Source organism: Drosophila novamexicana, unplaced genomic scaffold, assembly GCF_003285875.2.
Source record: "Drosophila novamexicana strain 15010-1031.04,08,12 unplaced genomic scaffold, DnovRS2.1 tig00002159-arrow-arrow-pilon, whole genome shotgun sequence".
NCBI classification, from domain to species: domain Eukaryota; kingdom Metazoa; phylum Arthropoda; class Insecta; order Diptera; family Drosophilidae; genus Drosophila; species Drosophila novamexicana.
Window position 1 is genome coordinate 18,607 of NW_020824951.1, and position 22,591 is coordinate 41,197.

General features: G+C 43.5%; 7 protein-coding genes across 9 annotated transcripts; 4 read left to right on the forward strand and 3 right to left on the reverse strand.

Annotated features, from left to right (window-relative positions):
• Window positions 1-327: 327 nt before the first annotated feature.
• On the reverse strand, window positions 328-2,453 carry LOC115769017 (probable RNA-binding protein CG14230). Its single transcript, XM_030713727.1, has 4 exons — window positions 2,177-2,453; window positions 1,830-2,119; window positions 657-1,770; window positions 328-599 (listed from the first exon to the last, which is right to left on the reverse strand). Exons 1-4 carry the CDS (start codon window positions 2,367-2,369, stop codon window positions 430-432), a joined length of 1,767 nt encoding a protein of 588 aa, XP_030569587.1. The 5' UTR covers window positions 2,370-2,453; the 3' UTR covers window positions 328-429.
• A 428-nt stretch (window positions 2,454-2,881) lies between these two features.
• LOC115769002 (Golgi resident protein GCP60) lies at window positions 2,882-5,598 on the forward strand. Its single transcript, XM_030713712.1, has 4 exons — window positions 2,882-3,025; window positions 3,086-3,513; window positions 4,343-4,852; window positions 4,916-5,598. Exons 1-4 carry the CDS (start codon window positions 2,920-2,922, stop codon window positions 5,345-5,347), a joined length of 1,476 nt encoding a protein of 491 aa, XP_030569572.1. The 5' UTR covers window positions 2,882-2,919; the 3' UTR covers window positions 5,348-5,598.
• A 140-nt stretch (window positions 5,599-5,738) lies between these two features.
• On the forward strand, window positions 5,739-8,457 carry LOC115769003 (probable tRNA N6-adenosine threonylcarbamoyltransferase, mitochondrial). 2 transcript variants are annotated; one of them, XR_004018670.1, is made up of 3 exons: window positions 5,739-6,146; window positions 6,214-7,301; window positions 7,385-8,457. XR_004018670.1 is itself a non-coding variant. In XM_030713713.1 (2 exons), exons 1-2 carry the CDS (start codon window positions 5,962-5,964, stop codon window positions 7,247-7,249), a joined length of 1,221 nt encoding a protein of 406 aa, XP_030569573.1. In that variant the 5' UTR covers window positions 5,739-5,961; the 3' UTR covers window positions 7,250-7,358. The 2 variants fall into 2 exon arrangements, 1 of the variants encoding a protein (XP_030569573.1); XM_030713713.1 differs by lacking the exon at window positions 7,385-8,457 and having other exon boundaries at window positions 6,214-7,358.
• A 415-nt stretch (window positions 8,458-8,872) lies between these two features.
• LOC115768997 (cdc42 homolog) lies at window positions 8,873-16,630 on the reverse strand. 2 transcript variants are annotated; one of them, XM_030713707.1, is made up of 3 exons: window positions 16,427-16,630; window positions 9,294-9,609; window positions 8,873-9,225 (listed from the first exon to the last, which is right to left on the reverse strand). In XM_030713707.1, the coding sequence occupies exons 1-3, from the start codon at window positions 16,522-16,524 to the stop codon at window positions 8,938-8,940; spliced, it is 702 nt and encodes a 233-aa protein (XP_030569567.1). In that variant the 5' UTR covers window positions 16,525-16,630; the 3' UTR covers window positions 8,873-8,937. The 2 variants fall into 2 exon arrangements, with proteins under 2 accessions (XP_030569567.1, XP_030569565.1); XM_030713705.1 differs by lacking the exon at window positions 16,427-16,630 and adding an exon at window positions 11,202-11,324.
• Window positions 11,496-12,853, forward strand: LOC115768998. The gene is made up of 2 exons (XM_030713708.1): window positions 11,496-11,602; window positions 11,838-12,853. Exons 1-2 carry the CDS (start codon window positions 11,580-11,582, stop codon window positions 12,157-12,159), a joined length of 345 nt encoding a protein of 114 aa, XP_030569568.1. The 5' UTR covers window positions 11,496-11,579; the 3' UTR covers window positions 12,160-12,853.
• On the forward strand, window positions 13,201-16,282 carry LOC115768996 (moesin/ezrin/radixin homolog 2). Its single transcript, XM_030713704.1, has 5 exons — window positions 13,201-14,061; window positions 14,121-14,223; window positions 14,292-14,501; window positions 14,575-14,811; window positions 14,872-16,282. Exons 1-5 carry the CDS (start codon window positions 13,505-13,507, stop codon window positions 15,679-15,681), a joined length of 1,917 nt encoding a protein of 638 aa, XP_030569564.1. The 5' UTR covers window positions 13,201-13,504; the 3' UTR covers window positions 15,682-16,282.
• Window positions 16,631-18,859: 2,229 nt separating the features above from the next.
• LOC115769010 (ubiquilin-1) lies at window positions 18,860-22,458 on the reverse strand. Its single transcript, XM_030713721.1, has 3 exons — window positions 22,183-22,458; window positions 20,241-21,735; window positions 18,860-19,378 (listed from the first exon to the last, which is right to left on the reverse strand). Exons 1-3 carry the CDS (start codon window positions 22,276-22,278, stop codon window positions 19,302-19,304), a joined length of 1,668 nt encoding a protein of 555 aa, XP_030569581.1. The 5' UTR covers window positions 22,279-22,458; the 3' UTR covers window positions 18,860-19,301.
• Window positions 22,459-22,591: the final 133 nt, after the last annotated feature.

Sequence of the window (22,591 nt, forward strand, 5' to 3'; positions counted from 1 at the left end):
TTAATTAAAGAAAACGATTTGAATTTTGTAAAATTGGCCGCTACACGAATCGATATCATATTTTTCGATATATCGATAAGCAAATGATATTTGCAGTGTTGCCACTCGGGCATTAGGCAAAGTGCAAAAATAAAAGGTGTAGCTTTAATCCGCATAAAGTAACGGACTGTGCTGCGTATATTACTATCGTTCAAAAATAGTTAAAACAAGTCAAATCAAATGTAATTAAAACCTTTTCTACCACAAAATATATTAGGATTTAAAGGCATACACATATATAAGTATTTCACCTGTAAAATTCAAATGCATGGTATCGATACCCATTTGTCAACGACATGTACTTTGACAGCGTTGCCACTTAGCTTGAAAAAACGCAAGCCTAAAAGCATGCTAAGCTTTCTGCATAACAAAATCGGCTTTTAAATATATTTAAAACTTGTTTCGCTTTTTATTCTTGTTTTTCTTGACATCTTTGCCGGAAATGTTTTTCTGCGTCTTGGCAATTTTCTTGGTTATAAGGAATTTCAGACGCTTCTTAACCTCATCATAATTCTCGTTCTCCAACTCCGGTTTGCTGGACTTGAATAGTTTCGCGCCCTCTGTAAGAGAAATTTGGATAAGTTCAGTTGTAAGAAATAGTTTATTGATTAGTGTACCTTTGAGCCTGGCATCATTTTTGGGTATGAAAAAGGTTTCGGTAAAGATTTGTGACTTTTTTTGCTTTTGTTTGCCAGGTTTCTTGACGGGCGCCTCGTTCTCCTTAGCCAGCGCCTGCTGCTGTGCATCCGCATCAAGATTATCGTCGTCGCTGTCGGAGGAATCGTAGCTGAACGGATTCACTTGGCCCAGACCCAGTTTGTTGGACTTGTTGACCAATATCTTTTCGTGGCCGAGCTTCTCCAGCTGATCCTGTCGCTCGGCGACCGCCACCTCGTGACTGCTGCCGAACATTTCCAGCAGACTGAAGCCCTCGCCGCGCGTCTTTAGCGATTGCTTCAGCGTATCGGTGACCACATAGAATGCATTCTGCGAGACGGGCGCCGGCCTGGCGGCGTCCTCAGCGGTGGCTGCTGTCGCCGCCTTTGGCTGCGGCTTGGCGTTGTCTTCCTTTTTCGACTTGACGCGCAACATTTGCTGGTGTTCCTCTTTGGCGGGATCAAAGCGCAGCATTTTCTTGTTCTTGGACGCCTTGGCGCCGGGCGCATTGCTGCTGTCTATTTTGCGTCCAATGACCTGCTCCAGAATGCCCATTTGCCAGTTGCGCTCGCTATCCTGTGCCTTGTCCTGTTGCTTCTGCTCAGCTGCTGCATCCTCCGTCTCTGCCTCGGCCTCGTCCTCATCATCTTCGGCCACAAAATTTGCTGTTATGCGAAATCTGGGATCCAAACTTTGTTTGCTTTGCATTTCGACCAGACGTTCGCCCTTTTTGCCGCTATGCTGCGGCAGCAGCACCTCTTCTTCCTGCTCATCCTCCTCGTCATCCTCGAAGAGAGCTTTTTTCGGCTGCTCCTTTTTCGGCTTTGGCGTCACTTCGTCCTCCTCTTCGGCATCGCTGAACTTGATGCGCTTGGCCTGACCCGCCGCCGTGGAGGCCAATGCCTGCTGTATGGCCGTTTTCTTTTGTTCATGCTGCAGCTTCATCTTGTTCAGCGACTCCTTGCGCTTGAGGTCCGCTATGGCAGCCTTCGCATCCAGTTGCTTACCGACGGGCTTCCTGTGCTGCTCGATGATGTGCAGCGGCTTCACGTCGTGCTCCTGCTGGATGACAATCTGAAAGAGACAAGGGATTACAAGAATTACAAAGAACATTCTACTCGTTGCCCACTCACTTTGCCATTGATCAGGGAGTGGGCGGCACGCTTTTTGGTTATCAGCAGCTCGGGCGCCACATCCTCATCGTTGATCTCCTCGTGCTCCCCAAATACGCGTCGCTTGTTTTGCGTATTCTGTGCCAGCAGACGGGAACTGCTTTGATTCGATTCGCTGGCATTGTGCGACTCCTGTGCGCTCTGCTGGCCCTCGTCACGCTCGCGCTTGAGACGATCCAAGAACGATTCCTTGGCCAGCGACACCTTCAGTTTGGCCCCATGCAGCCGCTGCCAGTTGAGCTCATTCACGCCTGCAATTGGTTGGATTAGTTTAGTATATGTGTACTTTAGTTAAATAAGCTGCTAACAGTAGTCGGCATCATCCGTCTGCGCCGTCACGAAGGCTATAACTTTGGCTATTGTTTGACCCGAATCCACAAACTGTTCTTTCGTCTTTAGCTCCACGCGCTCCACGTCGCCATAGTCCTGGAAAAGTGCACGCAGGTCATGCTCTGTGGTTTTGGCCGGCAAGTCAGCAAGGAAGAAACGCGTGCTGCCCATATTTTCTTATACAAAACTAATTATTTAACAAAATATATATTTTTACATCTATGTAAGCGCACGTGTAGGCGATTCTACAGTACCAACAACACAGCTGTTGGTAGTCAGTGTTGTAAAATACTAGTCACACTTTTATTTAGCACATATCGATAGTTGTTTGTGACGTCAGCAATTGCTTGTTTGTATCTTTGCCAGTAGAGATGGGAGCACGAACACGAACTTTTACTCGTTTCTTCTTCAATTCGCACCCAACTCTGACTAAGATAAAAAGCACTGACATTTATTTTTAAGAAAATTATGCGTATTCTAGTTAACATCGCAGGATAAATCAACTAACGCTTTTTTATACCCAACTTGGCGCCAAATCGCGTATGCTGTTTCGAAATTGACACTAGCTATCGAGTTATCGTGATTTTATCGGGTAAGTTCGATACTTTTTGTCTCTAATACACTCAACCAAACACATACGAGCACACACACACACACACAGTCAGATTTTATTATTTATTTTTGTTTTCTGCTAAACAAAAATTACATACATTAAAGGACAATGGATAACAACAGCAGCAACAGCAGACCAGGCAATACAAGTACTTTGGAGAAATGGGGCTTCCCATTGCAGGAGCTTTACCGTCTCGCGTTTACATTCTACAAACGTAAAACTTGTCGTATGCATTACTGCGGCTTCCGCTAATTGAATGTTCCATGCATTGCAGAGAACTCGGGCAAGGCCATACATCTGTCCTACGAGGACAATCTCAAGCTGATCGCCTTCAAGCAACAGGCCGCGGTCGGACCGTTTAACGCCAACCATGCGCCGGCTCTGGGCGTTCTGGACGTGATCGGCCGCGACAGGCAGCAGCACTGGCAGCTGCTCGGCGACATAACGCGCGAGCAGGCAATGGAGGGCTTCATCGATCTGCTGGACACCATGTGCAGTGCATTTCGGCCGTACATTGAGGCGGTGCGTCAGAATCGCGATGAGAACCTAAAGGCCGAGCTGCGTCGCATGGAGCTGGAGAAGGAGGCGCGCCAGAAACGTGAACGCGAACAGCAGGAGCTGCTCGAGGAGGGCTACAAGGAGGAATTGCAACGCCGTCAGCTGCAGGATGCGCTCAACAAGCAGACATATCAGCAGTTTAAGGTAAGGTTTCACAACTGCGACACGCAATCGATTTTCGAATACCACGTACACCAGGCGCCGTGCCAAGCGGGCATGCCAGACGCTGTGCCAGCGTATGTGACGGCAAGTGAAGAAAGCTTGCGTATGGGTTAGAAATGGGCTATACGAAATGGAATATATATGCGTACATGCTTTCTTTTGTTTTCGAAACCAAATTCAAAAAAGTATGCCAATTCGTATGCCTCGTTTACCATAAAAAAAAAGAAACTATCTGAGCAATTGCAACAGATTAGATATACTCTACATATATTCAATTTGAAGACGACTTATATAGCTTATATACTATACATTAATTGTTAAGCAGGGCAAATTCGTGGCGACTGTGAAAGATTTTGATGGGTTTTTGTTTGTTTAACACGTTTTTCTAGCTCGAAGAAGTAGAAGGATTATATATATTCTTGAACAATGTCAACGACAGGCTCAATGTAGTCCCGATTGTTCGTCAGTTTCTCCTCTCGCTCCGCTCTGAAGCTATTCCAAGCAAACTAAACATAGATTCGAAACTAGGCACAGATCCGTTTGATAATTGTCCAGTTCTGGCCGACAGCTTGCGGTCTGGATAGGGTATTTGGTAGTTGGTCACTGTGATGCTTGTCAACTGTTTGCCCAGACAGTTGCACCTGTTGTTGCCCAACCCGACTCGCACGTCGTCGTTGTCATCGTCTGTCAATAATAAATGTTAATTGTCTGCGTTGGCGGCGAATGAGGTCAGACGCCCGAATGGGGTCAAGAACGGGCTGTTCCGAATGCCAGGATACATGTGTTAATAATTGTTTGCGTTCGTTTGCAGCTGTACGCGGAAAAGCAGTTCCCCGGCAATCCGGAGCAGCAGGCGGTGCTTATACATCAGCTGCAGCGGGAGCACTATCATCAGTATATGCAGCAGTTGCATTTGCAGAGTCATGGCCAGACGCACGCAGCGAATCCCAATCAGAATCTGGAACAGCAGCAGACGCTCGACAAGGACAACGATGTGCTGCTGCTAGCGGAGGCGGAACAGCAGGAACAGCAACAGCAGCAGATGAACAACAACAATAGCAACAGCTGTAGCCATAATACTGGCAGCGCCAATCTGGCCCAGGCCATGGATGGACTGCAGCTAAACGATATCGAGAGTCAGTCGCAGACGGGCGAGCAGCCGGCACAGTCGGAGCAGCTGGCTGGCGATGAGTATGATGATTATGTGATGATACGTCCGGCCAAGATTTGGACGCGTCCCGATATCGAACAGTTCAAGACTGAAGTATCCGCCGGCGATGGCGATGGTGTCATTACCATTGGACACGGCGATACGGTAACGGTGCGTATTCTGATTGAATGATTGACTGACTCGACTGATTGATTGATGGACTGTTCCTTGCAGGTGCGCGTGCCCACGAATATGAACGGCAAGTGCATCTTCTGGGAGTTTGCGACAGACAATTACGACATCGGTTTCGGCATTTACTTTGAGTGGGCGAAGCCCGTTACCAACGAGGTGACGGTGCATGTGAGCGACAGCGACGAGGATGAGGATTGCGTCGATGAGGATTATCTATCGACAACCGAGGATTTGGAGTCCGGCTCCCTGTCGCAGGATCGGCATGCATTGGCCGCACAAAATGCGGCCGCCGCCGCCGCCACAAAGCCGCCCATTTCCATAATTGTGCCAATCTATCGGCGCGAATGCTACAACGAGGTCTACGTCGGCTCCCATTCGTATCCTGGCGAGGGCGTCTATTTACTGAAATTTGACAATAGCTACAGCATTTGGCGTTCGAAAACGCTTTATTATCGCGTCTATTACGAGCGATAAGGCCAAACTGGATTACTTACAAGAGTGCATAGACATATACATATACATATGTATGTGTGTGTGTGTATGTACATGCATAGTCCAAGAAACTAGACATATATTCTATGAATTTCAGAAATGCGTTGTGTGTGTGTGTGCGTGTGTGTGTGGTGTGGTGTGTTGTGTTGTGTTGTGGCTCGGCTCGGCTCGGCTCGTATGCAGAAATGTGCATATGCACAACAATTTAGAAAACTTCACTTTTCCATTTGCAAAATGATTAAATCAATATTATTTATTATATAGTTTTCAAAATAAAACATAATTAAAATACATGTGTATTTGTGACGTGTGGCATTTGCCTCATTTCGAATGACGCTCGTTCATATAAATTATAAATTATTTAATATTAATAAAGTATTTTATACAAGTTTTTAATTTTGTTAATTTTTGAGTGTAGTGCTGCCAGATCGAGAGAGCGCTTAAAAAGCCAGCGCTGCCAGATGCTACAAATGTGTGCTTGCTGTCGCAGTGTACACGAGCCAGCTAGCAACTCTGTGTAAGATGCCAGCGCTGCCAGACTTTGATAATATATACTGTTGTTGTTTCTATTCAAAAAGCCGGCATATTCGTGTGTTATGTATGCAGCTGCTGTTCCACAGCTGCTCAGATGTCCGGGGGCATCCAGGCGAGCCGGCAAACGCCTGATCAGCTATGTGCTGGGCATCGAAACATCCTGCGATGACACTGGCATTGCCATTGTCGATACAACTGGTCGAGTGCACGCCAATGTGCTTGAGTCCCAGCAGCAGTTCCACACACGGTAACAGATGACTGGACTCCACGCTTAACTCCACCCATATACACATATATTCCTTTACAATATCTAGTTACGGTGGCATCATACCGCCACGTGCTCAGGATCTGCATCGGGCGCGCATTGAAAACGCCTACGAGCGTTGCCTGGAGCAGGCGCAACTGCAGCCGGAGCAATTGGAGGCGATTGCGGTGACGACACGGCCGGGACTGCCGTTGAGCTTAATTGTGGGCCTGCGTTTCGCACGGCATCTGGCACGCCGGGAACATAAACCCCTGCTGCCCGTGCATCACATGGAGGCACACGCACTGCAGGTGCGCATGGAGCAGCTGACAGAGATTGGCTACCCATATCTGTGCCTGCTCATCAGCGGCGGCCACTGTCAGCTGGCCCTGGTGCAGGGTCCCGGCCGTCTGACGCTGCTCGGCGAAACGCTGGACGATGCGCCCGGCGAGGCGTTCGATAAGATAGCGCGACGCCTGCGGCTCTATGTGCTGCCCCAGTATCGGCTGTGGAACGGCGGTCGTGCCGTCGAGCATGCTGCACAAACGGCACGCCAACCGGCTGCCTATGAGTTCCCGCTGCCGTTGTCAAGGCAGCGCGACTGCAACTTTAGCTTTGCGGGCATCAAGAACAACTCGTTTCGTGCCATACGCAAACAGGAGCTGGCCGAGCGCACGCCGCCCGATGGCATCATCAGCAACTACAATGACTTCTGTGCGGGTCTGCTGCGTGCGGTCAGTCGCCATTTGATGCAACGCACACAACGCGCCCTCGAGTACTGTCTGCAGCAGGGCTTATTTGGCGCCGCGCCACCCACCCTGGTCATCTCGGGCGGCGTGGCCAACAACGATGTGATCTTTGCGAATCTGGCCCATTTGGCGGCGCAATACAATTGCCGCGCTTTTCGACCCTCGAAGCGCTACTGTTCCGACAATGGCGTCATGATAGCCTGGCACGGCATCGAGCAACTGCTGCAGGATGGACAGAATAGCCTGCGCCGGGACATCGATTGCATTGATATTGCAGGCAGCGCTGGCTTTCAGCACACGGCGGTCAGCGATGTGGCGCTGGCGGGCATCAAATGCAAGTGGATCAAACCGCTTTAGGCCAGCAGCACGACAATATCAACAAGCTCTGATCCGAGCCGTAGCTAAATCTGTAATCAAAAGGAGCCAATTTGTTATATTTTAAGATACTGGAAAAAGCGCGCATAAACCAAACTGTTTCAATTCAAATTGCAGAGATCATCTGAATGAATGATAGTCGGCTCTATTAAGGATTAAGGATTTGACAAACCCAAGCAGGAGCATTGGCTCGAGCCGCAAAGCACAGCAATCTGGATGGAACATAGACAGACTTGGTTGTAGATACTGTTCCAGAATATATATATATACATAGTTTAGGCAAGATCGGAGCTATCTATCTTTAAGCTGGAGTCGTGTCGTGTCTGGGTATAAAATTGCCAACTGTTGCTTAAGGATTTTGGATTCAAGCCTTAAAACTGAGCAAGGATACAGATCAAGAATATATATATATACATAGTTTAGGCGGGATCGGAGCTATCTATCTTTATGCTAGAGTCGTGTCGTACCCAACTGTTGCCTTAGCCCAAAGTTGATTTCGTTTGGTTATTGCTTTTTTTTACATTATATTTGTTTTTTTTTTCTTTTTCTTTTTTATTATATTATCTGAAATCAATAATGTCAAATGTCTAAGGTCTAAAAAAAAAAAAATGTAAAAATTGATAATGTATACATATAAAAATATGAAAAAATGCATTAGTTCTTCAACTGCGTCTGCTGCTACGCTTTGTTTGTTTTTTTTGTTTTTGTTTTTATGCTGAACTACAATACAATTCTCTTTTGTCTGGATATTATACTTATAAGGTTTTCGATTTTCTCAAATTTTCTCAATTCGTTTTTTTTTTGCAACCCTTACTTATATATTTCAATACTCTTACTTTTATTACATAATAGCGTTACATACAATTACGCATATTTCTTTTATTATAATTTTAAGTTTTAGTTTTTCTTTCCTTGTTTTTTTTTTAGTTAATTTTGTGTACCGTTATTATTGCGTGTGTAAACAAATGGTAGACATATGCACGTATTTTATTTATTTATTTTGCATTTGTGTTTATTTAATATATTTCCTGGCTGCTCGCGCTTCTTTTTCTATTGCCGTGAGCAGTTGCTTTTTCTCCTATATTTATGCAAAACACAAAATTGCATAGTTCTCAGTTTTGTTCTGGTTTGTTTTTGCTTCGATTCCTTCTTCTCCTTACTTTTGTATATATATATATATATATGAATATATAAATAATTTGTTTTGCTATATTGTTATTGTTGTTCTTGTTTGTTGTTTTGCTTAATTTTTGTTTTGTTTTTTTAGCATTTATTTTCTTATAAGAAATCGCGCCAAAAAGCATAAAGAGCGGCTCTGAAGGGTCTCGGGGCGTAAACGGAATTTTGATTTGCAAAAATGTAGAAATTACATTTCAAATTAAAATCAAATTAATGCCAAATTGTTAATTTAAGCTTTAAGGCAAAAGAATTTCGCTTTTGTTTAGGGGCCGGAGCGCACTGGGAGTAGGCGGGGCGGTTGGACAGTAAAGCGAACAATTTAAAAAGAATAAGACAGCAAATTTATACATACATATATCGTATATAGTTATATATAGTATTTGTGGGGGAGGGGAGGGGGAAAGGGTGTGCATTAATTTTTGTTGTTGAGAGCGAAGCAGAAAAAAAGAAGAAAAAAAAACAACCGAAAAACAACATGGAAACAAAAATAATTAGAGGAATTTGCATTTCCTCTTCTTGGATGGCTCTGGCGGCTCCAGGGCGGCCAATATGGCCTCATCGAAGACATTTTTCAGGCCCTTCTGTGTTAGGGCCGAGCACTCAACATATTTGACCGCCTTCAGCTCCTTGGCCAGTTTTTCGCCCTGCTCGGATGTGATTGGCTTTTGCTTATTCTTGGCCAGTTTCTCCAATGTGCTTGTCTCGTCGCGCAAATCAATTTGTGTGCCCACCAGCAGGAACGGCGTCTTCTGACAATGGTGCGTTATCTCCGGCACCCACTGTAAGTTTTCCAATACAACAACAACATTAACACATTATGATTATAGCAGTTGTGTCGTCGTCTTACCTTCTCCTTGACGTTCTCAAATGAACTGGGACTGACCACCGAGAAGCAGACAAGAAACACATCCGTTTGCGGATAGGACAGCGGACGCAGTCGATCGTAATCCTCCTGACCGGCTGTATCGAATAGTCCCAGCGTATACGGCTCGCCGCCGATCATCACTGTCACCGCATAATTGTCAAATACAGTTGGCACATATTCTGATGGAAATTTGTTGGTTGTGTACGATATCAGCAGGCACGTCTTGCCCACAGCGCCATCTCCAACGACCACGCACTTGATGGTTTGCATACCGTACGAGTTATGTGAATAACGATTTCTGGAAATGTTAAATACAATTTTAATGAAATACACATATAGAATTCAAGTAAAGCATCTATTGGGACATCTCGGCTAGGAATACGCTTCGTCAGTTTAGGCAAGAAACCTTCTGCCCACAGTTGTAGAATGTGGCCCAGATACTTTGTCTCCGAATCCATCTGCCGGCTGCATACCTTTGCCACGGATGTAACTGACATTCCACTGCACTTGGCCGGATTCAATTGAATGTTTCAGCCAGCTCTCAGGTAAGTGGAGCTAACTATATTACACATAGACTTCCTAAGCTGATATAATTATATAATTATAAGTCAAATCCGGACAAGCACAAGCTCAGCAGGAACAAGTTCTTAGTTTGGCTCATTTATAGAAATAGACGCGTACTGATGGTCAACTTTGCAGGCTTCACTGTAGCCAAACGGACATGTGTGTGTGTGTGTCTGTGTGGACTCATATGCCTTAATTACTTTCGCAAAGAGGCAGCAGGGCGTGGGCGACGGCGACTGGGAAGGCCCTTGCCCGGCCAAGTGTTAAGTTCGTCATAGGGTGGGTTGGCTGGTTGCTTGACGGCTAGCAAGGGGGTGCGGGGGGAGTTGTATTTAGGAGTGCGCTTTGTTATTATCGCATCAAACACATACACACTCACACACACACACACATTAACAATTACATATGCACATATCAGTCCGAGACGCAAATTGCTATTTACTTGTATTTTCTTTTTTTGATTGTATTTTTTTATATTTTTGCTCAACTATTGTCTTATCTACGCGTGCGAGTTGTATCTGTAGAACTTTGTACACAGAGACCACACACATACACACACGCATACGCACTCACACAATGACTGCCGGGCGGTATCGACGTCGACGTCGTCGCCGGCTTCCTTTTTAGTGGAGCATAAAGCAGAGAGCCACAGGCGCAGGCGATGACTCAAGCTGTGCATGTGTGCGTGCCGAATGAAAGAAAAAAGAAAAAACAACACCAAGCGCACACACACTCACACAGACACAGTGCCTAGATAAGCACGCAGGCAGTTCTAATGTGAAATATGCAGCCCCCTGCCTCAGCAGCACACACAAACACAACCATTAACAGCGTACGTGTGTACATGTATTTATATGCACGTGTGTGGGTTTTAAACGCAGTTTTGCTGCAGCCAATATGCTAATTTATTTTGACACAAATGCACTTGTGTATTAATATACACACACACACGCAAACACACACACATGCATGGGCATATGTGCATATTGTTTTGCATCGCCCACACACACGCACACGTACACGTACATACGAGTTTTTAACTATTAGAAAGCCAATCAAAACGAAATGCACAAATTATGGACAAATTTCGAAAATTCGCCCAGCAGATAGAATAAAATTGAACCAAATCGTTTTCACCAACACTAACGTACATTACGTACACACATACTGACATGAGAGGAGGCAGACACAAGCAGCCAAAGCAGTCATCGTTAACATTTTTGGTCACTTTTCACTTCAGAATTTTCTCTTTCTTAGCGCAGATGTATTGGTTTTTGCTCGGTATTTATTGTATGTCGAGACGTTGGCTTGCGCTATTTTACTTACAACTGGACTTGGATTGAAAATGGCAACAAATATGTGTAATTTGTTATATTTTTACTATATTTTTGGGCTGGGTTGGGCGTCGATTTGTACAGAAAACTACTATTTTTCTTTTGTGTGTTCGTTCTCTTCAGCAATAGTAATCTGTATGCGTGCGAATGACGAAGCATAGGGTTGCCACTGCGTCAATTGTTATCGCAATTTTGACGTTTACAAATGGCAACGCCCTGCATACTGTTTATAATGTTGCCACTCCGTTCGCATGCAACTCTCAACTGTCACCTAGAAGAAGCACAAGAGAACAGCAGCGACAACAAAGTAGGCGACCAAAATTCACTTGCCAGGCATAAGAAAAAAGGAACCGAAGGGTATGACATCGAAATGGCTGGATTTTTAAGAACCAGGTATGTAATATACTGACCAATTCTTAGCAAATTAAACCTATAGACCAATTCAATTGCGACTCGATGCAGTCATGCGCATGCATAAATTGAGAAACACATATGAACAGCGTTACATTGACCTGAAGTTTATTTCTTTCATGGCCAAAATGCAATTCCAATTGAAAATTATATCAGACACGTACCAAACGACAATGTTACGTATCCCTAAATATATATATAACGGATTTAATTACAGAAAACGTAGCCGCGAAGATGATCTGCCGTGCGAATCGACGCCATTGTCCAAACGTATCAATAATCTGCATTTAAACTACGATGATGGAAACAGCAGCAGCAGCAGCAACTGCAGTATCCCGAATCTAATCAATGACAACAACAATTATCTGTTATTACCAACGATTACTGGCGGCGGCTGTGGCAGTGGTCCTGCTGAAGTGGTTGGCGGGGTATACGAGTACAATCCTGAATTGAATGCGGATCAAAATCCGTATTACTATGAAAAGAACAAAATGTTGTATGACTTGCACGTTGAACGTGTCAAGCGCAGCAATCATTAGGTTTTTAAAGACACACTTAATTTTGTACATATACAGAAGTGTATGTGGATAAAATACGCTTTGCTCTAGAGTGATATATAAAAAGAAAACAAATCAAGAAACAAACAAAAAAAATACAACAACAACTCAAGAATAACTGTAGTACACACAAAATGAAAAAGAATTAATCAAAACCGATACATAAATCGCTTGCCTTATCCATTCGTTAACTAAATAAGCAATTGCAACGGTAGCTGATAGTGCCAATAGTTCAAGGAAAACCTCAGATGGATTAGTAAGCCAATCTTCTATCGTTAATAAGTTTAACTCGTTCATAACAGTTTATACTAAACTAGAAAAGCAACGTTTGTTTTGTAAACTTCCAAACTTCTGCGAATTGAGTCAACTTAAATGTGTTCGAAATATGTATGTAAAATGATAGACATTAATTAACGCGATACAGCTGTAAAAATAGACCACTAAAAAACCATCAAATGTAGCTAGTGATTTTCAAATAATTACGTACATATAAACCATATAAGACTTTTCGAATTTGCTCCTGCACATGTGTATATCTGTTAACTATGTTTAATAGACGATGCAATTGTTCTGAAATAATAGAATTATGTGCCCGAGTGCTTAACTTCAATATAATATTTATATCTATAAAATTATTTAACTAAGGTTACGTTAAATAAGCCATGTATGAAGCAGCAATACTGTTAATAAAGTATTATAGGAATTTTCTTAATATTTCAGCGTCACTTTTGTTTGATTCGATTTCGAACAAAGTATTCGTGTTTGCAAACCACTGTGCGGTACACATATCTAACATTGTTGTTGTCTCAATTTATACAATACAATCAACGTACGCTCTCCGTGCCAGCCAAGCGCGCGCTCTCTCTCTCTCTCTCTCTCTCTCGTTGTCTCTCACACTGGTACACGTTCACGTCCGACACGCACACACACACACACACACACAGACACACATGCATCGCAGGGGCACACTCATTCTTTGTTGTTGCTATTTATACGCTCGCAATTTATTTTTGACAACGTAAAATGTAATATATTGTTAAATATTAGTTATTAAAATTGAAAATTTAAAATTAAGTGCCTTCAAAGTGTGCCAGTGCAGTATTTACAACAAAATTATACATACATAAATGCAATATGCCCGAATGCGAACGCGAACGTTGTGGAAAATGTTTGACAAGTGCAACAAGTAAACACAGGAGCCTCACATAATAGCCAAATATTTAATATATATACATACATACCCTATGTATATGCACATAGTTATAGTCGAACAATACATCACAAGCGTTATTGATAGACCTCGGAATCGCATCCGCAATCGCCATAGATGATGAGCCCATTCGGTTCGAAGAAGAACCGTTCGTTGCCGGTGCGCGTGAGCACCTTCGATTCGGAGTTGGAGTTCGAATTGGAGACCCGATCGACGGGCCAGGAGCTGTTCGATTTGGTATGCCGGACAATTGGTTTGCGGGAATCGTGGTATTTTGGTTTACAATATGTGGACACACGCAACAATGTCTCTTGGCTCAAAATGGACAAAAAGGTCAAAGATCAGCGGGTCGAGCTGCATGCAAACAATAGCATTTATGTGTTCAGTTTCTATGCGAAATTCTTTCCGGAGAATGTCAGCGAGGAGCTAATACAGGAAATCACGCAGCATTTGTTCTTTTTGCAAGTGAAACAGAGCATTCTCTCAATGGACATCTACTGCCGACCGGAGGCATCGGTATTGCTCGCCTCGTATGCGGTTCACGTTCAGTACGGACCGTACGATTATGAGACCTACAAGGACGGCATGCTGGCCGGCGGCGAATTGCTGCCCAAGGGCGTTACCGATCAATATCAAATGACGCCCGAGATGTGGGAGGAGCGCATCAAGACCTGGTGAGTGTGCCCAAATGTAAATGCTTCGCTCTATTCTATATTGTTTGGCCAATTTCCAGGTACATGGATCATGAGCCCATGACACGTGATGAGGTCGAAATGGAGTATCTCAAAATAGCACAAGATCTGGACATGTACGGTGTCAACTACTTTCCTATTACGGTGAGGAGCAGTAATAACGCAAGTTCCATTATCTATCTAGCCTCTAACGAGATCAATTCGAACCGCAGAATAAGAACAAAACCAAATTGTGGCTGGGCGTTACGGCCGTGGGTCTCAACATCTATGACGAGCGCGACAAGCTAACCCCAAAGACAACGTTCCAATGGAACGAGATACGACACGTTAGTTTCGATGACAAGAAATTCACGATACGCTTAGTGGACGCCAAAGTGTCGAACTTTATATTTTACTCGCAGGACTTGCACATCAATAAAATGGTAACTGTAACATAATCCCACTTCAGTTAACATATATATATATATATAACTTTGAAATTGAATCTACGGGCAGATCCTTGATCTGTGCAAGGGCAATCATGATCTGTACATGAGACGCCGCAAGCCGGACACCATGGAGATACAGCAAATGAAGGCGCAGGCCAAGGAGGAGAAACAGCGCCGACAAATCGAACGCAAGAAGTTCATCAGAGAGAAGCAGCTGCGCGAGAAGGCTGAGCATGAGCGTTACGAGCTGGAGAAGCGTCTGGAGCATCTGCAGGACGAGATGCGCATGGCTAGCGATGCGCTGGTGGGTCACGCGACGCTGAATCCCACTAAACAAAACTAAATACCCATTTTTTTTTCTTAGCGCCGCTCCGAGGAGACCAAGGAGCTGTACTTTGAAAAGAGTCGCGTCAACGAGGAGCAAATGCAGCTTACGGAATGCAAGGCGAATCACTTCAAGACGGAAATGGATCGTCTGCGGGAGCGCCAAATGAAGGTGGAGCGCGAGAAGCACGATCTGGAAAAGAAGATACGCGACGCCGATTTCTATATGCTTCAGCTGACCGTCGAGAACGATAAGCGCGAGGCCGAAACGGAGAAGCTCAAGAAGGAGCTGATCTGTGCCAAAATGGCGGAACGCGAGGCCACCGCCCGTCTGCTCAACTTTCTCAACAGCGGTCGCAAATCATCGACAGACAGCCTGCTAACCGCATCGACCGTATCCCAGGCGAACGTCAACAATGCCTCCAGCATAGCGGCAATTAGCACAGCATCGCTGACGACGAGCAGCTCCACAAATGATATGGAAACGGCTGGCGGCGCCGAGCTAACCACATCCGCATCCCATTATATTGTGATGGGCGATAATTCGAGCGGCATTTCAGATGATTTTGAGCCCAAGGAATTCATACTCACCGACAACGAAATGGAGCAGATCACCAACGAAATGGAGCGCAGCCATCTCGAGTATCTGCGCAAGTCCAAGAAACAGGTGCAGAACCAGCTGCAAACGTTGCGCAGCGAGATAGCACCACACAAGATCGAACAGAACCAGAGCAATCTGGACATACTCAGCGAGGCGCAGATCAAGGCCGGCGAGAATAAATATTCAACGCTGAAGAAGCTTAAATCCGGTTCGACCAAGGCGCGCGTCGCCTTCTTTGAGGAACTCTAACGAGCTCCAAACAAGACTTAGCCCAAAAAATATTGCGAATTGTTGTCATTTTCGTCATATTTAAAAGCAATTCAATGTAAGCGTGTACGTATTTTGTTTCAGTGTATCTGTGCATGCCGTCACGATTCGGTTCACTGTATCTATATATACTTTATACCCTGTATATTTCGATAAACCACATGTCTGTGTCAATTCAAATCGCTGTTACTATTTGTCTCAGTGTATCTATGTAGAAGATGTAAAAATTCAGTCAACTGTATTTATCTCAGTGTATCTATGTACACCATGTCAATTCAATTCACTGTATGTACTTGTCTCAGTGTATACCATGTAAATTTGAATGATTATATTTGCCAATTCAATTCAAAGCATGTGGTCATGTATTTCTCTCTGTGTATACCATGTCAATAGCTATAAGCCCCTAACGCTGGCATTACACTAAGTTTTGTTGCCGAATTCAATAAACAAGAAACGTTTGAAATCAGGGCATAAATTTAACAATAAAGAGTGTGCTCTAGTCAAAAGTGCCCGACTAGCAGATGCCCTGTACCCAAGCTATCTTTAACTACATGTTATAGATATATACAGACAGGTTTCTTGATATCGAAATATATATACATATACTTGCTCTTGTTATCTCTAAGTTCGACGCGACAGACTGACATGGCCTGTTCGACTCGCCTGTCGATGCTGTTCAAGAATTGATGTACAGGGTATAGAGGGCCAGGCAGGAACGAGAACTTACAAAGCGTCCTTCTTAGCATTCAACTCGGAGATCCTGTGCTTAACCCGAATCTTGATTCGCCGGCAAAGATCACACAACTCCCTCGTAAACGAAGACATTGAAAATTTATAAGCACTTGCCGAATATTTTGGGGCGAATTTTTGAAAGTTTTAAAAAAAAAATACGTTTTTAAAAATGTTCAAGTTGACGAAAGACCGGAGACTAAAACAATTGTGAGCATTCCGACACACAAAGCATGGCACAAAGCATACTAGGGCTCCTAGGATGGGGGCCTTTTTTTTTTTTATTCCAATTCAGAAGTTTGTCACGAAACGCGCAGACAGATAGAATGTGCACTCTTTGGTTGTCTTTCAGTACCTAGAGTATTCTGTCTTCGGCCAAATCTTCAGCAAAAACGAACTGTGCTTGTTATGCTTTAAGCAATTCATTTTAAGACTATTTCTATCCTACTCTAATCTATTTAGTTATATGCCTGTCTCTTTCGCTTTGCTGTGCTTCTCAAAACCGGAGTTTCGTTCACAATGCTCCAAAAAATCCGTTACTGAACTGTACAATAAGGTTTTTTCTAACCGGGTGGCAACGCCCTTTAGACTGTTATTCGACTCTGAAGAGTTTGACTATCTGGAGACTGATTACATGGAAATCGCTGACAATTTCGAAATCCGTTGATTCAAACGGTTCCATTCTAGTAAATAGATCTACGCAGAGTCGAGATTCCTTTTTAGGCGGTTTGCTTTAGTGTTAAGGCCAAGCCAAGCTACAAATTTAGCTGCTTATCTATAATATACATATACGCGGTCTTCTACCATGCGACGAAACAAAGTTCAGATTAAAATCTAGATTCATGAAGTGCCAAGTTCAAGTTCAGCCTGAACCGAACCCAACTGCGAGGCACTGGTTCGCAGCCTGAACCGAACCCAACTGCGAGGCACTGGTTCGCAGCCTGAACCGAACCCAACAGCGAGGCACTGGTTCGCAGCCTGAACCGAACCCAACAGCGAGGCACTGGTTCGCAGCCTGAACCGAACCCAACTGCGAGGCACTGGTTCGCAGCCTGAACCGAACCCAACTGCGAGGCAGTGGTTCGCAGCCTGAACCGAACCCAACTGCGAGGCACTGGTTCGCAGCCTGAACCGAACCAACAGCATTTGGTTTTTTCGGTTCCATACTCATATAGTTATAAGTTTATTATTTTTATTTTTGGAATTTTTAAAAACGTGACCATTTACATTTATTTTATTTACTCTTTAGCGTTTCATACAGAAATCCGTAAACGTAGTTTATCTAACGAATAAGTTTTTGTTTTTAATCATTATTATTATTATTATTTGTTTGTATCTTATGTGCGGCGTCCTTTGCCAAGTTTCCCCCATATATATGTTTATATATATAATATATGTAGAGTTTTGTTTATGTTAAAAGGAACACGCGCAACTTTAAGCTCACCCACACAAAAAAAAAAGTACATATATATATAACGCTGCCCCACCCCACCCCCCCCCCCTCCCACTACCCACATTATTACATAAAAGAAACTGTTTTCTTGTTGTTTTTTTCTTGTTTTTTTTTTTTTTTTTTGGTACTAAGGAATTTCAAATAGTTACGTCTTTTTGTATTTTTTGTTTTCTTTTGTAACACCGTGGAATATTTGATATATGTATATATACACACACACACGTATATATATATATATGTACACACATACATGTATGTGTTTGTTTTTTAGCATAAAATAAAAAGCTCAATTTTTGTAATATAGCATCCAATGCATTCCAAAACTGCCCGCAAGTAACGCCAGACGCAAACAATATATGCATGTATATATACACACACACACACATATATATATAGATGTACGGGCTTTATAGACACACACACACACACATATATATATATAGTTAAATATATGCTTCGTTATTTTACATATTTCTTGCCTCGTTAGCAAATTTACATTAACAAATACAAAACGTTTGCTTTAAACGTAAACAAAGTTTAGTTATAGTTATTAAAAAAATAAATATATATATATATATATATGTATGCATATATATAGATTTATAGTTAAGCATATTTTCTTTTGCATAACAAAAATGAATTAAAAAAAAAACAAAAACGTGCGACGAGTTGTTTCTGCGGTTCCTTCTGCTCCTGTGAATGTGTGCGCGTGTGTGTGTCTGTGTGTGTGCCCCAATATATATATACTATATACTATATACTATATATATGCATTCAAGTTGTACCGCCTTTTTTGTTTCTTTGTTTTTTTTTGTTAAGTTTTACATTTTGCACATCAATTGTTATCTACAACAAAAATTGTTATATTATCAATATCCGACTGTTGAATACTCTGCCCCAGACTTTGGCATGTGTTTTTTTTTTGTTTTTTTTTTTGTAAATATTATTTGTATATATATATATATTTTTTTTGGTTTTTTGTTTTTTTTTTTGTGTGTGGAAATTTAGAAGCAAACGTGTGTGTGTGTGTGTGTGTGAGTGTATGAGTGTAGCTTATAGGCTTCCAGGCGAATTTTCTTCATCTGCTCCGCTTAGGCTAGGTGTGTGTGTTCGTGTGTGTGTGCGTGTGTGTGTGTGTGTCAAGGTTTATCAGCAAACAGCAGCGTTGACTTTTCGACTGAGCCAAGCGCCCCGATTGGGGTTTGTTGTTTTTTGTTTTGTTTTTTTTTATAGGGGCGGGGCGCATGTGCATCAGGTTTAACAATTGCGATAGAGCAGTTAATATTTTGTATACGCATATATATACATGTACACATAGCATGCATGCATATATATGAACGTATATATATATATATATATATGTATATATATAGACGATATTTGCGTTTGGCGTGTACGTAAGGCGTGCGCCTTAACAGTGTTAACTCAGGGACAACTGATTCAGCGACAAGAGGCGTTCCACGGCCGCATTAATATCCCCGAACGTGGCAATTAGCGCTAAAGGATTAGAAGAAAAAAACAAAACAAGATATATAAACATGTCGATTTCAATGAATAAGATATACCCTTGCAGACACATACATTTCTAATTAGAATGCGTAAGTCCTCAATCAGAAAACCTCTGGGACTCTGACTAGACTATAGGATTACATTTCATTAGACAAAATGATCTTAGAAAAAGTATTCCTCTTCTGTCGCTGAGACTAGTCTCTGCTTGGGGGAACTATTCACATTCTATATAAGTGTCCAGCTAAATGCTGGGAAAGGGGGAAGCATCTGGGCAAATGAAGCTCTACTTGAAGAATGACAAAAGAACTATCCACATTCTATGTTAAGCTCCAGCCAGTTGTTGGGAAGCATCTGGAAGTTCACCGCTCCTGACGCTGAGACTAGCCTCTGCTTGAAGTAAGGAAGAAAGAACTGTCCGCATACTATATAAATGTCCAGTAGTTGGGCAAAGGGAAAGCATCTGGTCAAATGAAGCTCTGCTTGAAGCAAGATAATAGATCTATCCACATTTCCCTTTCCTGACGCTAAGACTAGGCTCTGCTTGAAGTAAGGACGAAAGAACTGTCCACATACTATATAAATGTGCAGTAGTTGGGCAAGAGGGAAGCATCCGGAAAGTTGTTCCGATCGATTTTTCCCATATAAGACGACATCTATGACTGTGAGACTGTAAGACAATAAAATAGCTTAGTTTGGTCAGAATATATCATGGTAAATCTCAGTTACGACAGCTAGATGAGATGGTCCAATGTCTGGACAGACGAACGGCTACATGGACTCGGTTCAGGCTTATATATGATATGTGCTGCAAGGGCCTCATAAGGAGCTATAGATATATTTGTGTTCGTACCCTGCAAATTGGCCTCGCGATTAACAAAACCCATGGCGGCCAGCTGCTCCAGCTGCGATTGATAGCGCACCTCCGGCGGCTGCGTGCTGTCCGCATTGTTGGACATGCCGTTGAGCATGCGCATCATGAAATCGTTGAAGAGCTGCGCATTTGGTCCGCCGCCAGGCGCCAAAGTTGGCGTCGCTGCGTTCGTGGCATTCGAATTCGGTGCAGCTATATTATTGGGCGTGGCATTGTTGGTGGTCGCAGCTGTGGCGGCGGTGCCATCGCCGCTGGCCGGATCGGCAACATTGTTAACGCCCGGCGGTGGTGGTGGTATGCCCAGTGTGCCGACCAGATTGGGTGCAGCGGTGCGCAGCTGTTCCATGCCCTGTTGGATCTGTAGTATGGCATTGATCGCCTCCGGATTGGTAAGCATATTCATGACATCCGGATTCTGCATTTGGGCCATAAACTGTGGCATCATTTGGCGCACCTGATCCTGCAGCTGTGGATTGTTCGATAGCAGCGGGCTGCTGCTCAGCAGGCGTGACGCCATATCCGGATCCTGCGACATGGACTCCATCATTGAGCGCGTATACGGCGCATTCAATAGATTCTGCATCAGTGCCGGATTATCAGCCATCTGTTGGAGCAGACTGCGCATGGCCGGTGTGTTGAGTACATTGTTAGGCGGCTGATCGCCGGCGCGATTATTTGGGCCAGTATTGTTGCTCTGGGTATTGTTGCCGGTACGATTACCGGAGCCACCCCACGGATTTGGCAACGGATTGCGATTCTCGGTGCCCTGCTGTGGATTAACGCCAGCTGTTGCTCCGACGCCGCCGCCCTCGACGAGGCCAGCAAACGGATTGCGACCAAAGGATTCGGTGGCCGCATTCATCATTGGTTCCTGTATATCACGATAGATGCGCTGTAGGGCACTGTAGCCGCCCGGAACCGATTCTAGATTGGACATGGCACGATCATGCGAACGCATCAGCTCCTGGAGCATGGATGGATTGCGTGCCAGCTCCATGGTTTGACGCAACAAATCGGGATTGTTAAGCATATGTGATATCTCCGGATTGCGTTGCATCAGATCCTGCATTTGCGGATTTGATGTTATCAACTGACGCATTGTCTCCGGATTGTTCATCATTTGCTGCACCAACGGATTATCCATCAGCGAACGCAACATATCTCCATTATTTAGCAGCTCATTCTGCATGCGGGCCTGCAGATCCATAAACGTATTCGAACCGGCGCCAAGTGCCTCCATGCCGGCCAGGCCGCCAAACTGATTAAGGCCAAACGGTGTTTGGCGCACATCGGCCGGCGCACGTGCCGGTGTCTCATTGGTGCGCGTTGGGGCCTTTATCACCAAATGCACTGTCAGATTGTCCTTGATGTTGTGCATCTTCAACGTGTCGGTGTCCTTCATGATTTTGCCCGCAAAAATAAGCACCAATTGTTCGGGTTCGGCCTCAAATTTTTGTGCCACCAAAATTTTGAACTGTTCGGAAAAAAATAAAAAAATAAAACAAAACACAAAATGTTAATTATGTTGAAATCAAAAAGAAAATAAATTATAAAAATAGAAGAAGAAAAAAACTGTTGGTTAACAATGTTACCCCATCGTTGTATTTACACACACACACAAATACATATATACATATATATATTCACACTCTCACTCGCATGGGCACACTCTTACGCACGCGACAGCGCGTATGTGCACTTTGCCATCCTTCCAGAGAGAAAAAAAATGCACTGTACCTTCAATAATTACACGGGCACACACACAAAAAAATACGTGGTGCACAAGAGACAAGTGTGTCCACCCCTCGTCAATGTTAGCCGCAATAATTGTTTTATTGAAGCACCCAGCGCCCAGTGCCCTGCATTCCCCGGCAATTTCACCATAACAGGCCATTCAACAGCTCACTTATTTAGTACTCACATCTTTTATTCCAGAATCTTCATCGACTTCAACAGTTTTCTTGTCCTTTGGCGTTTTAACTACCACGTTGATGCGCTTACTACCGCCTTCGGCCATTTTGATTGTTTTTCAGCGCTAGTTATGCGTTTCTTAATATAATGCTATGTTTGCACAAGTTTTTTATATTTTTTTTTATTTTTTCTATTTTTTTGTGATCGCCTATTGAAATTTATACGTGCTTTCAAACTAAATTATTTTCCATTTGATGAAAAGTAATTCGTCACTTTCTCACATACGACACACACACACACATATATATAAGTCACATAAAAGTAGTGTGACCAGCGGCGGGCAATCTACAAAAAACCAAAACCAAATACAAAATTCATCTTGTTACTGCCATATCCTGACTGGTCACACATATTAAATG